The sequence below is a fragment of the Peromyscus eremicus genome, chromosome 20, assembly GCF_949786415.1.
Source record: "Peromyscus eremicus chromosome 20, PerEre_H2_v1, whole genome shotgun sequence".
Classification (NCBI taxonomy): domain Eukaryota; kingdom Metazoa; phylum Chordata; class Mammalia; order Rodentia; family Cricetidae; genus Peromyscus; species Peromyscus eremicus.
Window position 1 is genome coordinate 43,277,974 of NC_081436.1, and position 15,471 is coordinate 43,293,444.

A 15,471-nucleotide genomic window follows, 5' to 3' on the forward strand; every position below is an offset into this window, starting at 1 on the left:
TCACACAGAGCGATCCTATTTCAAAAGAAAGAAATCAAGTCACACAGATAATCAAAACTGAAATGAATTTGGACCAGGCGTGCTGGCTCAGCACACAGCAGGCTAAAGCGGAGGAGCTGAGTCTGAAGCCTGGGCTCCACAGCGAATTCCAGGTCAGCCGGGACTACACAGCAGAACTGTTTCAATACATAAATAAATACTAATAAAAGGTTTGACTTTGAGGTAGTTTTGTGTGTGTGTGTGTGTGTGTGTGTGTATGTGCGTGTGTGTGTGTGTGTCTGTCTGTCTGTGTGTGCAGAGAAAACAGTCTGGTAAAGCAAATAGCATTGCCACTGAGGAACTAAATCTGAGTTTTATTTTATCCTCACACTTGTGTGAATGTTTCTAAACTGTCAATATCATATCACTTTTGTGATCCAGATTCTTCCTCCCAGAAAGAGTGGGAGTGAGGAGAGAAAGAGAGCAAGACAGAGATCTTGGAAACACTAAGATACAAAGTAGGTCAGAACTGAACACAGAGCAACGAGTTCCTTGGGGAAACAGCAGTTTCCCAACACCAGCCTAATGCCCGGGACTGCTCTCGTTCCTTCCTCTTGTTCTGCAGTGAAATGTGAAAAGCGGGGAAACACTGTGAGCTTTTCATAAGCTACATTTAAAGCACCACTTTTCAATTCAGTACTGTCCCTCTCAGCCTAGGTTGGAAAAATTTCCCCTTTTTTATGAAGTGCAACTTTCTTTCTGCTATTGAGTAGAAAATTCAAAGCTGACGCTGTAGTTCTTGGTCTAGAGGTGGAGCCCGTGAGATCTGTCCCTTTCAGGCTAGCATGGCCAGTGTGTCCCTGCTCAGGCTTCTTTAGGCAGCCATGTTGTTGAGCTATCACGGGTGCAGCAGCTTCCCTGGCATTTCTAGGAGACTTGGTCTCCTATCAGACTTCCTGGTCAATCCCAAGGTTGGTTTGTTTGACTGGTTGGTTTTTAGAGACAAGGTTTCTCTGTGCAACAGCCCTGGCTGTGCTGGAACTCACTTTGTAGACCAGGCTGGCCTTGAACAGATCTGTCTGCCTCTGCCACCCGAGGGCTGGGATTTTTTAAAATATGGATTATGGGACTTGAACTCAGGTCCTCATACTTACAAAACAGGCACTATACTACCTGAGCTATCTCTCCAGCTTTAAGCCCAAGTTTTGGGGTTTTTGTTTTGTTTTGTTTTGGTTTGGTTTGGTTTTTGAGGCAGGGTTTTCTGTGTTGTTTTGGTGCCTGTCCTGGATCTTGCTCTGTAGACCAGGCTGGCCTCGAACTCACAGAGATCCTCCTGGCTCTGCCTCCCAAGTACTGGGATTCAAGGCGTGCGCCACCGCTGCCAGGCTCAATTCCAAATTTTAAGTGCTACTGAGAAGCTAGACAGCAGGTTGAAGACCAAAACAATCAGGGGGCTTTCTGACCTTGGCGACTCAGGTCTTGTTATCATGGGGTAGGAGGCACAGGAGTCATCATTTATTAATGGATGCTGTGAGGAAGCAGGATTTGCCACAGACAGACAGAAAAAGGTGACTAGGAAGCTGAGAATTGGAGATAGCGTCTAAGGAACATACTGGGGTGTGGGGTTCAATGAGAGAGTCTAGGCTATAAAAAGATGAAGTGAAGACAGAAGAAAATGGTGCCTTGCAAAGAAGCTAACTGTAGCACAAAGATTTAATTTCTTAAAGAATTTTTGTCAAGCCGGGCGGTGGTGGCGCACACCTTTGATCCCAGCACTCGGGAAGCAGAGGCAGGTGGATCTCTGTGAGTTCAAGGCCAGCCTGGTCTCCAAAGCGAGTTCCAGGAAAGGCGCAAAGCTACACAGAGAAACCCCATCTCGAAAAACCAAAAACCAAAAAACAAAAAACAAAAAAAACAAAAAAAAAAATTTGTCCCAGCAGTGCTGACTGGATTTCTAGACACTACTAAAAAAGATAGTTATTTCTGCTTATTTGCATGTGGAGTACAGCATAGACATTCCAAGCTTGAATTCTGGTTGCTTTGCTTTATATAAACCTAGGACACTGGTAAGTTATCTCGTTGCCTCAGTTTCCCAGTCTGCAAAATGATGATAACATCCATTTCAGTTATTAGGATAAAAATAAATCAGAACATATAAATTCAGAAAATAGTCCTTAGAGAAGACTTCATTGTCACTATCATTAAGACTAATCATATTTATATCGTCTTAAATATTATATACCATCAATTATTTAGTAACAAAAAATACAATTAAAATTTTTTCTTTTCACTTCTGACTGGTTTGAAGAATAAGAGGTTTAATCTATAATACTCCAGAATGCCAACTTAAAAAACATAATTAATGTGATATGAAATATATGGGATTTTGTTTGTTTGTAATTTTTGTGGGGGATAACTGTATAGTAAGGAATTTGGCCTCGAAAGATAGGTCTTGTTTTTGTCCAAACTCACAGGAAGTAATCTTGGAACTTCTGGAGTTTCCCACATGATAGGAATATCTTTATTATAATATTCAGTCGCCTCTCAGCTACAGAAAAATGGCTTCTGTTAAGGATTCAGATTTGGGGCTGGTTTTACCAGAAAGACCAGCAACATTAACAGACTGAGTATCAGGAAGGCAGGAGGACTGGAAACGGAACTCATCCACACAGGCCTGGTGATAATGGGGTGAGAGATGTTACCGTCAGATTGCCCTCACATCTACACATAGGCAACAATTCAATTAATTATGTCTGTGTGATGGAGCCTCAATTAAAACTTCTGACAACAAAGTTTGAGTGAACTTCTGGCAGAGTCAGGGCATGCAGATGCTGGGAGGGAGCTCATCACAGTAGACAATGGAAGTGTTCTTCAGAAGCCTCCCAGATCCTATCCTATGCATCCCTCCCACTGGCTGGCTCTAATGTGTAGCCTATATTAAGACAATGCTTTCTTAAGTTCTGCTGAGTTTTCTAGAAGGTTATTGAAATTGAAGGTGGTTGGAAATGCCGACTCTGGAAGCAGCTAACCTGAAGCAGGAATGGTCCTTGGACCCCAGGCTCGTGGCAACCTGAAGCAAGAGCAGTCTTAAACTGACTGTTCCCGAGACTACCCAGACAGTAAGGGCCTCGCAGTGTGCTAGTCTATATTTCACTCCACTTCAAAGGACAGGACTTCTTACCTGTATCAAAACATTTAATGGAATAGTCAGCTAATGCCACAAGGAACTCTGACTTCCTACGAAGATTAAAGGCCAGGGCTGTGCAAGCTTGTGCTGTTCGCTGAACAAGAGTAAACCTATTAAGAAATAAATAGCTGCATTAGTACCAGAAATTCTACCAGTGATCACAAACTTTACAATGGTGGAGTCCTGAGAGGAGAAAATGAGACCTAGAAGATGGTGGGCCAAAAATAGACAGGAAGGTCTAAGAGACGCACTGTGAATAATGAAGGCATTCCTATCATGTGTAAATGCCACGGTTAGCTACCTCTCAGGGATTGTACTAAGGAGACGACGGGATTCTACTTTTGCAGACAGGACGCATTGCTACGTTTCTGTTAATTGAGCACAGTGGAATTACAACTGTCTTTTGGCTAGATGTTTGTGGAAGCAATGGCAATTGACAGACAGGGGCTGAGGAGAAAGGTGATTGTCTGTAAGCTCCCAGAGGAAACATCAGCCAGAGACACCAGCACACAGTGGAAAGGACACATGGGAGAGACCATGCCAAGCCAAGAGAGACCTGGCATGCGTTACACATGGGGGAAGAGAAGGACGGGGGTTCGCAAGTGTAACAGGAAGACAAGAACAGGAATCCTAAGTGTCTGATGTGACTAAGTGAAATAATACACTGTGAGTTCTTAAGAGAGAGCTTGGCACATAATTAGAACTTCATTTACTAAACATTAAGCTTCCGAGCTTAGGAAAAAGGGTAGGAGCTTGAGGATAGGGAATCTTAAATCTTATCCTAAAGATGTTGAGTTCAAGGCTCCTGTACAAGATTTAGAGCCATGCTGTCCAAAAAAATACTACACAAATACTACATAGGCCGAGGTGGGTGAGGAAGACTGGATGGGACCTCTGGGTTCACTGCTATTTTTAGTAAAGAGCAGAAATAATGGTTAGCAGATTTCTAACAGACTGCAGATAAATCTGGCTTCTTCTCCTGAACGATCATTGAGTAAGTCACCAAGACCATGTTTCCTACATGTCCAGCACCCAGTCATCAAAGTCCATCCACATCCTGCCATTTGTCTCACAGCACGCTTGACAGAGGGATGCGGGCAGACTCAGGCCTCCGCCATGCTCTTCCCTCTCCCTGCACATACAAGCTCTACTGCCTTTCCCAACCTTCGAGACTGTGGCCTCTCAACAGCTAAAGGACAGTTTTGTTAATAAACACCCCACTGGCTGCATCCAGGTTCTCTTTGGCAGGAACCACACAGAACTGTGCATTTACTCTATCTAGTCACACAGATTTTTACTGGTCCTATTAACTTTAATCATTTGATTTATAAAGTATGTGCCAGGTCTTTTCATTTTAACCATTACTCTGTTTCTCCTATAATTAACAATTTTGTGGTGAGGCTGGGGATATCTAGTAGCAGAGTGCTTACCTGTATAAAGCCCCGAGTTCATACCCCAGTACCAGAAGATAAAATAAATAATAAAAAAAAGAATTTGGTGGGGAGAAAGATTTTTGACTGTGCCATATTCCAGTCCGCAGTAAACAGCTGCCTGCAGCAGGAATGTGTGGATTTTGATTGACATCAGAGGGTATGACACATTACGTTCACTACTTACTTTAATGCTCGAATCATCTCCACATGGGCACTCCTTCAAGCTGGCTTCTGTGTCCTGACACATCCTTACTGCTGTCTGGATAATTTTTCTATCTATGAAATATTTACAGGCTCATCCTGTACTACACCCATCTCTATTCTGAAACTGGCCATTTCTGCAAGGATCTCTGGTTTCTTTTATTGAGGGATAGCTCTTGGAATCTAAGAACTGGCCATGAGGTACATTCACTGTTCCTGACATGTTCTGGCCCCGAGAGGACAACCCTGGGGAAGATATACATGTGTACTGTGCTCATACTCCCACAGACGTCTGTGTTTATTTCTATCTCTGCTTAGATATTCAAACCCACAGTCATGTGACAAATCTGACTCTAATCTAAAGCCAAAGGGTTCATTTTACTTTCTTCTTTTCTTTCCATTGAGTCCTCTTCCGGTAGGAAGCCAGGTTCTTATCTTCCCAGTGTTGTCTTATTTATCTAGACTGTCTGAGCTAACTCCGCATCACTGACACTTGCCCTGTGCAGACATCCTCCCACCTTCCCACCTTGCCTCATGGCATGGAGACTTAGAGATCAAGCCTACCTAACTGCTTCTGGACTAACGGAAGAGGAAGGAGGATGGTAATAATCCTTTGTGGTTCTTGAAAATCAAGTTTCTAAATTGCCTAATGAAGTACCAGAACTTAACAATAAATTTGCAGTCATGGAAAATTTAAGTAAAAGAAAATGTAAGCAGAGCGGGCAAGACACCTCAGTGGGTAAAGGTGCTTGCTGTAAAGCCTATCGACCCAATTTCAGTCCCTGGGACCCACATGGTGGAAGGTGCAAATCAACTTGTGAATGTGATCCTTTGACCTGTACATGCAAACTGTGACATGATGTGCATGCACACACATACAGACACACATAAGATAAATAAAATGCAATTTAATTTCTTTTTAATGAAAGGAAAAAAAAAAAAAAAAAAGCAGTCGGGATAGTGGCTACCAGCAACGGGGAGGCCAACCCAGGCTGGAAAGAGACCCTGTAAACCCAGTCCTTTATCCTTCCTTCCCTCGATCTCCATCAGCACTGAAAGCAGCTTTCTGAGAACTGAGCAGCACTTTGTAAATCAGCAGGAGGTAACGGACTAGTCAACAGTCAGTAACTTCCTGAATGATAAGGGCCATACCCAAAGCATCTGCTTACCTGTTTCCATGCAAGTCAAAAGTATAGATGTTTCCTTGGTGGTCCCCAGCAATAAAGGAGTCGCATGAGCCATCAAAAGCCACATTCAAAAACCGCAAAGCTTTCGGATGGTATTCGGAAGTGCTGTGAACAATGTTCACTATAATTCTGCCAAGACACAACAATCTAAATGTTACATTCTATGTCACATACCATCTTTTACACATTGGGTTTTACTGAAGGCATTCTGCCTGCTTATTCTTCCTGGTGCTCTTCCTTCTCTTCCCTAGACGCCATTTTATAAAAACTCCTAAATAGTTCGGAAAGCCATTCATTATGAGAGAAGCTGGCATTCATTTATTCATTAATTATTCTAAAGCTTACTGTCAGAACTGAGGAAGCCAGACACTAGGACAAACTGATAGACAAGATTCCTACCCTGCTGTCACTTACAGATACCCGGGAACAGCACATGCTATGACGAACAGGCAACAGGGTATAAGTGTCCGTTTCCGTAATATAGAACGCTCCCAGATGAGTTAAATGTATCTCCTCCTCTAACAGACCTGCACAGTACCCCAGCAGGGGTGTGCTGTGAGGACTACTTGCTCATCACTACATTCCTGCACCTGACCTATGATGACACACGACACACTCTCACCACATCTGTGGGGTGCTTTAAGTTGCTCTTTCAAACCCCCATGAATCACACTTCTCAAACAGTAAGAAATGGAGTTTATTCTTCAATATTACCCTATAGAAACATGCAGCATGAATAAAGCTGCATGAAAGTTCAAGCACCTTAACCTTAGTCTTTAAAGCACTCATACATAAATACAAACACAAGCACGCAATTAAAATAAAAATGCGAAAGGAAAGGTGTACACACGGGAAAAAGTATAAACACGTGTAAATACTGCTAGCTGTGTGCAGAGAACAGGAACATGGGTGACCTTCTCCCACTCTACTTTTCTACATTTGATACGTACTTGTTAATAATCATATACTACTTTCATGGGCAAACTTTGTAGAGAATGTACAGCAGTATTTGTTTAAATTTACTATTTTTTGAGGACTCTTGTGCCATACATCTGCTGAGAAACTGTTTATAAAACTTATAGCACTGGGCCAGTGCAGTGGGATGGCTCAGCAGGCAGAGATGCTTGCCACCGCCAAGCCTGGTGACCTGAGTTTGATCCCCTAGGTCCACATGAAGAAAGGAGAGAAGTGACATCCACAGTTGTCCTCCGACCTCCACATATATGCCAACACACACACACACACACACACACACACACACACACACACACACACACTATCAGAAAAAAGCTTGCAGCCCAAAATGACTCTTCAATATAGAGAGTTGCAGACTGATACACGCCTATAATCCCAGGACTCAGGAGGCAGAAGCAGGAGGACGTGAACCTGACTTGGGTCACACAGTGAGATCATATCTCAAGAACAAACGGAAAAGAGAAGAGAACATGCATAGTCATTCTGGTCTTAAAGAACAGTACAATCCCATTCTGTTTAAAATTATTTGTGTGTGTGTGTGTGTGTGTGTGTGTGTGTGTGTGTGTGTGTGTGTGAGTGTGTACATGCTTCAGATGTGGAGGTCACGGGACAACTTATAGGAATCGGTGCTTTCCTACAATATGGGCCCCGGGGATTAAGCTCAAGAGGCCCAGCTTGGCAGCAGCCTCCCTTACCTTCTGAGCCCCCTGGCCAGCACCCCTTCTTTATTTCAACAACAGTATTTAATAGTGGAAATTTTATCTTTTGAGTATGAGTCATTTAAAAATTATTTGTTTTCTGCGTATGGGTCTTTTGGCTGAATGTATGTCTGTGCACCCTGCCCACGTCTGCTGCCTGCAGATGCCAGGAGAGGGTGCTAGATTCCCCTGGGACTGCAGTTACGGATGGTTGTGAGGTACCAAGTGGGTGCTGGGAACTAAACCTGGATCCTCTGCAAGAGCAGACGACACACTTAAGCCCTGAGCCATCCCTCCAACCCCTTGTATAAGAGTTTTAATATTCCAAATTAAGATCTTATTTTTAAAAAAAACTTTACAGAAGTGTGCTAAATTGATACATGGATTAAACATTTTCTCCAAGGACTGAAGATGTATGTAGCTCATTGGTACAGCACTTGCCTAATATGTACAAGGCCCTAGGCTGAATACTCAGCAGTGAAAAAAATTATTTTTCCTCATGTTTATCTAAATATACAGCTTTTTAGATTGATTAGGGACAAAAAAAAAACCCCTCATTTTTATGTAGTTCCATGGTGTTAAACATACAAAAATTAGCGGTGGTGGGACACACCTTTAATCCCAGCACTCAGGAGGCAGAGGCAGGCAGATCTCTGAGTTTGAGGCTAGCCTGGTCTACAGAGCGAGATCCAGGACAGCCAGGGCTACACGGAGAAGCCCTGTCTCAAAAAACCAAACAAACAAAAAACCAAAACAACAATAACAAAGAATTAATCCAATCACGGTGGTACACATACATCTGTATATCTGCAATCCCAGCACTTGGGATGTGGAGGCAGAGGATCACAAGATCGAGGTCATTGTCAGCTAAAATGGTGAGTTTGAGGCCAGAAGAGGGTACAGTGGACCCTGTGCCAAAACAAATAAGAACATAATAAAACAAAAATTATCCTGAAACAACATCAGCGTATCTTTGGGGCTGATGGTTCAGTCAGTAAAGTGCCCCCTGCAGAGGCATGGGGACCTGAGTTTGGATCCTCAGCACTCACGGAAGAGCCTGCTTGGCGGCTCACATCCATCACCCCAGCGATGGGGAACTGGGGACAGACAGCTCCCTTGAGTTCACTGGCCAGCCAGTCTAGCTAAACCGATGAGCACCAAGTTCAGTGAGGGGCTATGACTCAAAATCTAAGGTGGGGAGCAATTAAGGACACCTGATGCTGATCTCTGGCCTTCACAGGCACACCTGCACACACATACACGAACACAGACACAAATAACATATAAACACACACGACCAACTAAACTCAGACCCAACAAATAACTTTTCCCTCTCAGCCTTTTTTTTTCTGTAACATTACAGTTTGATGACAAAAATCAAACAACGATTGTTCACAATATTAAAAATAGCCAGACATGGTGGTAAGGACCTTTAATCTTAGCACTTTGGAGGCCCAAGCCAGAAGGATCACAGGTTCCTACCCAAGCTGGGATAGAAAAGTGAGACCTTGTTTCAAAACACCAAAGCCAGGCTGTCGTGATGGCTCAGCCAGTAAAGGTACTTGCGGCCAAGTCTAAGGACCCAAGTTCAATCTCCAGGACCCTCATTCATGGTGGGAGGCGAGAACTTCCCCAAAGTTGTCTTCTGACTTCCACGTGTATACTGTGGCATGCACATACAATTAATCAACCAATCAGTCAATCAATCAAAAAAATGTGATAAAACAAACAAACAAAACCAATCAAACAACAAAAATAAGATTATGGCAGAGTAGAATTTGGCCAGGTCACCAAGGGCAGTATTCAGGTTAACAAACTGTGTTGCTAAGTGTGACTATCCCTGCTTACTGACTGATTATCTGCTCCAAGGATCCACCTGGTAAACTTGCACTTACTTCAACGAATCTTCTGGCTCATTTTTGTCTCTCTCAACCCACAGCAATATTTTTTTTTTTATTTAAAAAATGTAATTATTGCCAGGTGGTTTTGGAGCACACCTTTAATCCCAGCACTCAGGAGGCAGAGGCAGGCAGATCTCTATGAATTCAAAACCAGGCTGGCCTACAGAGCGAGTTCCAGGACAGCAAAGGCTACATAGAGAAACCTGTCTCGAACCCTCCTCCCCAAAAGGTAATTATTGGTGTGTAGTGTATGTGTATGCCATGCAGCACATGTGGAGGATGAGGACAACTTTGTAGAGTGTGGGTACCCCAGTTAGCTTTAATTATCAATGTGACACAAGCCTAGAGTCATCTGAGAGCAAAGCCTCAGCTGAGGAAGGGTTTAGATTAGACTGGCCTGTGGCATGACTGCAGGGGATTGACTTGATTGGGTGGCACCATTCCCTGGGCAGGTAGTCCTCAGCTGCATGTTTTACAAACTAGCTGAGCATGACCCAGCCAGCCAGCCAGCAAGCAGTGTTCCTTCGAAGTTTCTTTTTCAAGTTCCCGCCCGGACTTCATTCAATGATGGACTGTGACCTGGAAATGTAAGCCAAATAAATCCTTTCCTGTCCTAATTTAGTTGCTTTTGGTCAGAGTGTTTTATCACAGCAACAGACAGGAAACTGGAATACATCTTTATCTACCTAACCATCTCCCTGCACAGCATGGGTTTAAATCAGTGGTTCTCAGCCTTCCTAATGTTGCAACCTTTTAACACAGTTCCTCAGGTTGTGGTGACCCCAACCATAAAATTATTTTCATTGCTACTTCACAACTGTAAATTTGCTACTGTTATGAATCGTAACGTAATGTAAATATTTCCAATGGTCTTAGGTGACTCATGTGAATGGGACGTTTGACCCACAGGTTGAGAACCACTGGTTTGAATGAACAAAAAAGAAAGCTTTGTTTTTGTGGAAGCACATAATAAAGAACTTGTTCTTTTTTAATCTTTCATATCTATCTAGATACTCTGTAACGGCAAGAAATAGTAGGTTAGCTATAATTCTCAGACCTTTTAGAGAAGCCAGAGGTAGAGAGTGCTACTTACACAAACTCCTTATTTGGAAATGAAAACACTTTAGAATCTCCACTACTGACAAACTTTTTTATTCAACAGGTTGGTGGGTCAACAGCATTGATAAAGGGTGGCCAGCCACCAGAAACCAAAGTGGCTGGCTGGTTAAGTAAGTGGCTGACCCAACACTTTTAATTGTGTTTTCAGCCTACAAAGACACTTATTTTGATTTCTAGGGAAGCAACTAAAAGATAAACAGAAAAGTCTTCAGAGTAACCAACCTCGAGACATGTACCCAAAGTGATGAAGTCCGTGCAAGCCCAGGGAATCAGAAACACCAAGGTCACTTAGACATGCACCATGTGAACCAAAACAAATGTACTACCGGCCGCTGACGTCACACAGGAGGCCGGGTCTCAAACCCGGCCGGGCCGACTCAACAGAATGGAAAGAAGCGCTAGAAGGCCCCGCATCGTTGACAGCCCCGGCGAAATACACTCCTCGGTGCAAACTGCAGAACTTAGTTCTCAACATTAGAGATGTGTGCAATGACTTAAGGATGGCGAGCTGCGGCTTTTGGAGAGGTGGATATGCAATTGCTCTCTTTGCTCCCTCCACCTCCTGGATGGAGTCTTTTCCCAGACGGAGCAGTCATTAATAAATCAAAGCAGTGGGTGTTCTGGCACTCAGCAGAACTGCAAATTCTTTTGCATAAATCGTAGAGCCTTCCTCCTGCCTCCCGCTCCCTGGGACCCGGGACCAGAACCTGGGACGCATCTGCAGCCGACGACTTCCGGAGCTACTTGCTCCTCCTGAGGTCCCAACCCAGGGAATGCAGAGCATGGCCAGAGTCAGGACTCCGGGGCCGGCACCCCACCACCACGCTACCCCTCTCAGCCTCCCGCAGACCCGCCCCCTCGCCGGTCTCCGCAGCCCCGCGGCCTCACCCGTCGTGAGTGGCCGGCGACGGCTTGCGGTGCCATATCTTGCCGCTCTCCTTGTTGCCCAGGTCAGTGCTCTGCATGTCGAAACCCGACTCCGGACCACTGCTGGCCCGGTGGGTAACCGTCCCGAGAGCTTCCCGGCAGTCCCCGCGCGCCCGACCCGGGAAATTCGAGCGGCCGCCGCTGGGTCTCCGCCCCCGAGGACCGTACCAATCCCACGGCGGACGCCCTTTCTAGTTACAACCAATCAGAACGCCGATCCGTCCACATCCGCCCAGGTGGTCCCTCCACTCAGGACAATGGAATCGGCCAACGACTTCTCCCCTGGACTCCACCCCTTTTCTGAGGCTTCTTCCAATCCTGCGACCCAAAGGCTTCTGGGAGTCGTAGTTTTCTGAAGACGAAGCTTTGGCACCAGCTCTCCGAAGGCTTCTAGGCTCAAATAGACATGGGAAGTGTTTTTCCCCTGAGAGCGCCCTGCCTCCTGCATTCCCTTCTAAGTTGCGTTGGAGAATAAGAACAACTAATAGAGAAGCAAAAAGACAAATGCGTTGAGAGTTACAGAGTTCCTTTCCTAGAACTTCTAGGCTCCGCAGAACCTCCTAGACAAACACTCCGTTCTTTTTGCCAGTCATCATGGTTTAATTGCATAAATTTACAAGAGACTCCCACATTATGGTTTCCAGTCCACCAGTCGCAATCTAGAAAAGCAAAAACGTCAAGAACCAGCTGCATTGGCATCGGAAATCTTTTTTTCTTCAAAATTCACTTAGTGTTTATCTAGTGCTTACTACTATGTGTGGCTTTCCTGTGGCTTAACATCACTTAATTCGCAGAGAAACTTACCATTTAAATAATACTCTTAACAACACGTCAGTGCTGTTTGAAGTTGAGAATTAATTCCAGATCAAATTTGCCACGTTTGGTGTATAAAACAACAGAAATATACTCTCTCAGCATTCAGTGAATATAGTCTGCCAACAAAGATTTTCTTCTTTGTCTGGGATACCCACCTGTTTGTTACAAATCTCTCTGTATTTTCTCATGTGTGAAAATAAATGGAAAAAAATCACAATAAAGTAAAAATCAAACAAGGTTTTCAAAATAGAGTAAAAACATCTTTCAGGAAACAGGACTTGAGCTGACCTCACCGACCTTACTGAGCCTACTGTCTGGGGAAATGACTTTTGGCTCATGGTCACTTTTTAGCGATAGTCATCTAATGAGCATATTGCTCCTGAGACTTAAGGTGTCTAACCAGACACCATCAGGCTTTGCTGGAAAGTTACTAGGTGTGTGTATATATTTCCTTCTTATTGCTAATAAGTCGCATAGCACCTTCACATAGCTCCTGCTCTTCCTCATCTTCAACATAGAAACTTCTTACAACTGCTTTCTGCCTTGTACTAAATCAGCACTTATGACTCATTCATGCTCCTAGTTTTCATATCTCGTTTGGAACACTCATGCAAGACTGTTTGAATCTATATCTCCTGAACTGAAGTTCTTAAGTCTCTAACAAGGTTCTCTTGAAGTTTCAGAGCTTGAATTCATTGTCATTTACTAGGACACTTACAACTGCATTTAGGTTTCACAGGAATAATCCAGAATGATATTCTTATATAAAAATCCTTAATTACATCTTCGAAGACGTGTGTGTGTGTGTGTGTGTGTGTGTGTGTGTGTGTGTGAACATGCACATGTGTGTTTACCAGGCTTTATGCATACCAAGAGATTGGCATATGGACATATATGAGGGGGAGGGGTGAAACATTCGATCTACTACAGGTAAGTACTGTTATTATCCCTATTTTCTAGACAAGGAAATTGAAGTAGGGGGAAAGCCAAAATAGAATTCTAATCCCTCTGTTCCTGATCCCCATGATTTTTAACAACAGAAAAGCAACAACAAAAGAAGTATTTAGCCAAGCATGGTGACACATACCTACAATCCTAGCACTTGGGAGGCTGAGGCAGGATGACTTCAAACTGGGGGCCATCCATCCTGAGCCACAGAGTTATTCTTTTTTTTTCGAGACAGTGTTTCTCTGTGTAACAGCCCTGGCTGTCTTGGAACTCACTCACTTTGTAGACCAGGCTGGCCTCAAACTCACAGGGATCTGCCTGTCTCTACCTCCGGAATGCTGGGATTAAAGGTGTGCGCCACCACCGCCTGGCTCACAGAGTGATTCTTTAGCTCAGAAAAAAAAAAAATCATGTGGATCATCAGTCAATAACAGATACACACATATGCACAGCATATATGTAGCTTCATTTACATATTTAAAGTATATAATTGTGTAAGTTTTTACATGAGTACCCATTGTGAAACCACTACCAAATCAAGATGATGAACGTATCTATCATCTTAAAATTTCCCTCTATATTAGCAGGGCAGTGGTGGTGCATGCCTTTAATTCCAGCACACAGGAGGCAGAGGCAGGTAGATCTCTATGAGTTTGAGGACAGCCTGATCTACAAAGCAAGTTCCAGGACAGCCAGATCTACACAAAGAAACCCTGTAAAAATTCCTCCTATATCTTCTTTGTAATCTTTTACTATCTACTTGGTGTACAGCAACTGCTGATTCTTATCTGTTCCTTACATTAATTACTTTCTAAAAACTTATATACATGAAGCCTTATCATCACACCCCACCCCCATTTTCCTCCTCCAACCGGATTCTTTCATATACCATGAGTATGAAAGTCTTATTAAGAGATCCATCTGTTTTGTTGGGATATTAGTTAGTCACCATTTTCATTGCTAAGTGGTGTTTCATTGTATCCATATAACGTGTTTACCCATTGGTGAACACTGGCGTGTTTCCAGTTTTCACTTATTCCATGTAAAGCTGTTGTGAGCGTTCCTTTTGTTTCTCTGGGGGGTGCTCCTGAAAGTGAAGCATTGCCTTGTGTGGCAGGCATCAGTTTTGCTTTCAGGAAAACAGGAAGATGTGTTCGGCATACTTGTGCCATTCCCTTCGCTGCCCTCAGCCCAGGAGTTCAGGTGCTCGACATTTGTAATGAATCTGTCATTGTGGCCACTGTGGGAATATCCCGGTACCCACTGCGATTTTAATTCCTTCTTCTGAAAATACAAATGAGGTTCAGCATCTTTTCATGTGATTGCTTGTGTTCTACGTGTATTCTTGCTAAGTACCTCTTCAAATCCTTTATGTGTTTTTAATTGGATTGTTTGAATTCCTATTATTGCACTTTGGGAGTTGTTCATATATCCTAAATACAAGCTTTTCGTTGTACATATATATGCTTTGCAAATATTTTTCCAGTCTGTAGCTTATGTTTCCAGGTTTTCTTAAACCAGTGTCTGCCAAACAGTAGAAGATATTAATGAAGATCAACATATCATATTTTCAATTTGGAGGGGATTTTGGGAATCATATTTAAGAAACCCTTTACCTATGGGACTGGGATGATGGCTCAGCTGGTAATATGCTTGCTGTGCTGAGTTCAAAGCCCCCAGAATATACACAAAAAGGCTGGACATGGTGGTGCACACTTAAAATCCTGGTGCTGGAGAGGTAGAGACTGGCAGATCCCGGAGGGGCCCCACAGCCAGTTAGCCTAGCCTACTTCTTGAGTTTGAGAGAAGCTCCCTCAAAATAAAAAAAAATTGAAGTGGATGGCTTCTGAGGAAGGACAGCCAATGTTGACCTCTGACCTCCACATGCACACACGTGCACATACCCATATATATAATAGAGTACCTAGCTAGTACTCTATTCCCCTTATGAACCCTCAACTCCATCCTGATAAAGGTGCCTTTTCACACTTCACACATCAAAACCACCAAGGCGCCTGGCGGCGGTGGCACACGCCTTTAATTTAATCCCAGCACTCTGGAGGCAGAGCCAGGTGGATCTCTGTTAGTTCGAGGCCAGCC

At 43.7% G+C, this 15,471-nt stretch overlaps 1 protein-coding gene across 1 annotated transcript in view; it reads right to left on the minus strand.

The window, feature by feature from the left end:
- The window catches only part of Tbc1d31 (TBC1 domain family member 31), a 62,529-nt gene extending 50,409 nt beyond the window's left edge, over positions 1-12,120 (minus strand). The window contains exons 1-3 of the mRNA XM_059247165.1: positions 11,569-12,120; positions 5,970-6,116; positions 3,161-3,276 (exon numbers count right to left, since the gene is read on the minus strand). Coding sequence (XP_059103148.1) covers positions 3,161-3,276; positions 5,970-6,116; positions 11,569-11,645 — 340 coding nt within the window. The 5' untranslated portion in view covers positions 11,646-12,120. The remainder of the gene's footprint in view (positions 1-3,160; positions 3,277-5,969; positions 6,117-11,568) is intronic.
- Positions 12,121-15,471: the final 3,351 nt, after the last annotated feature.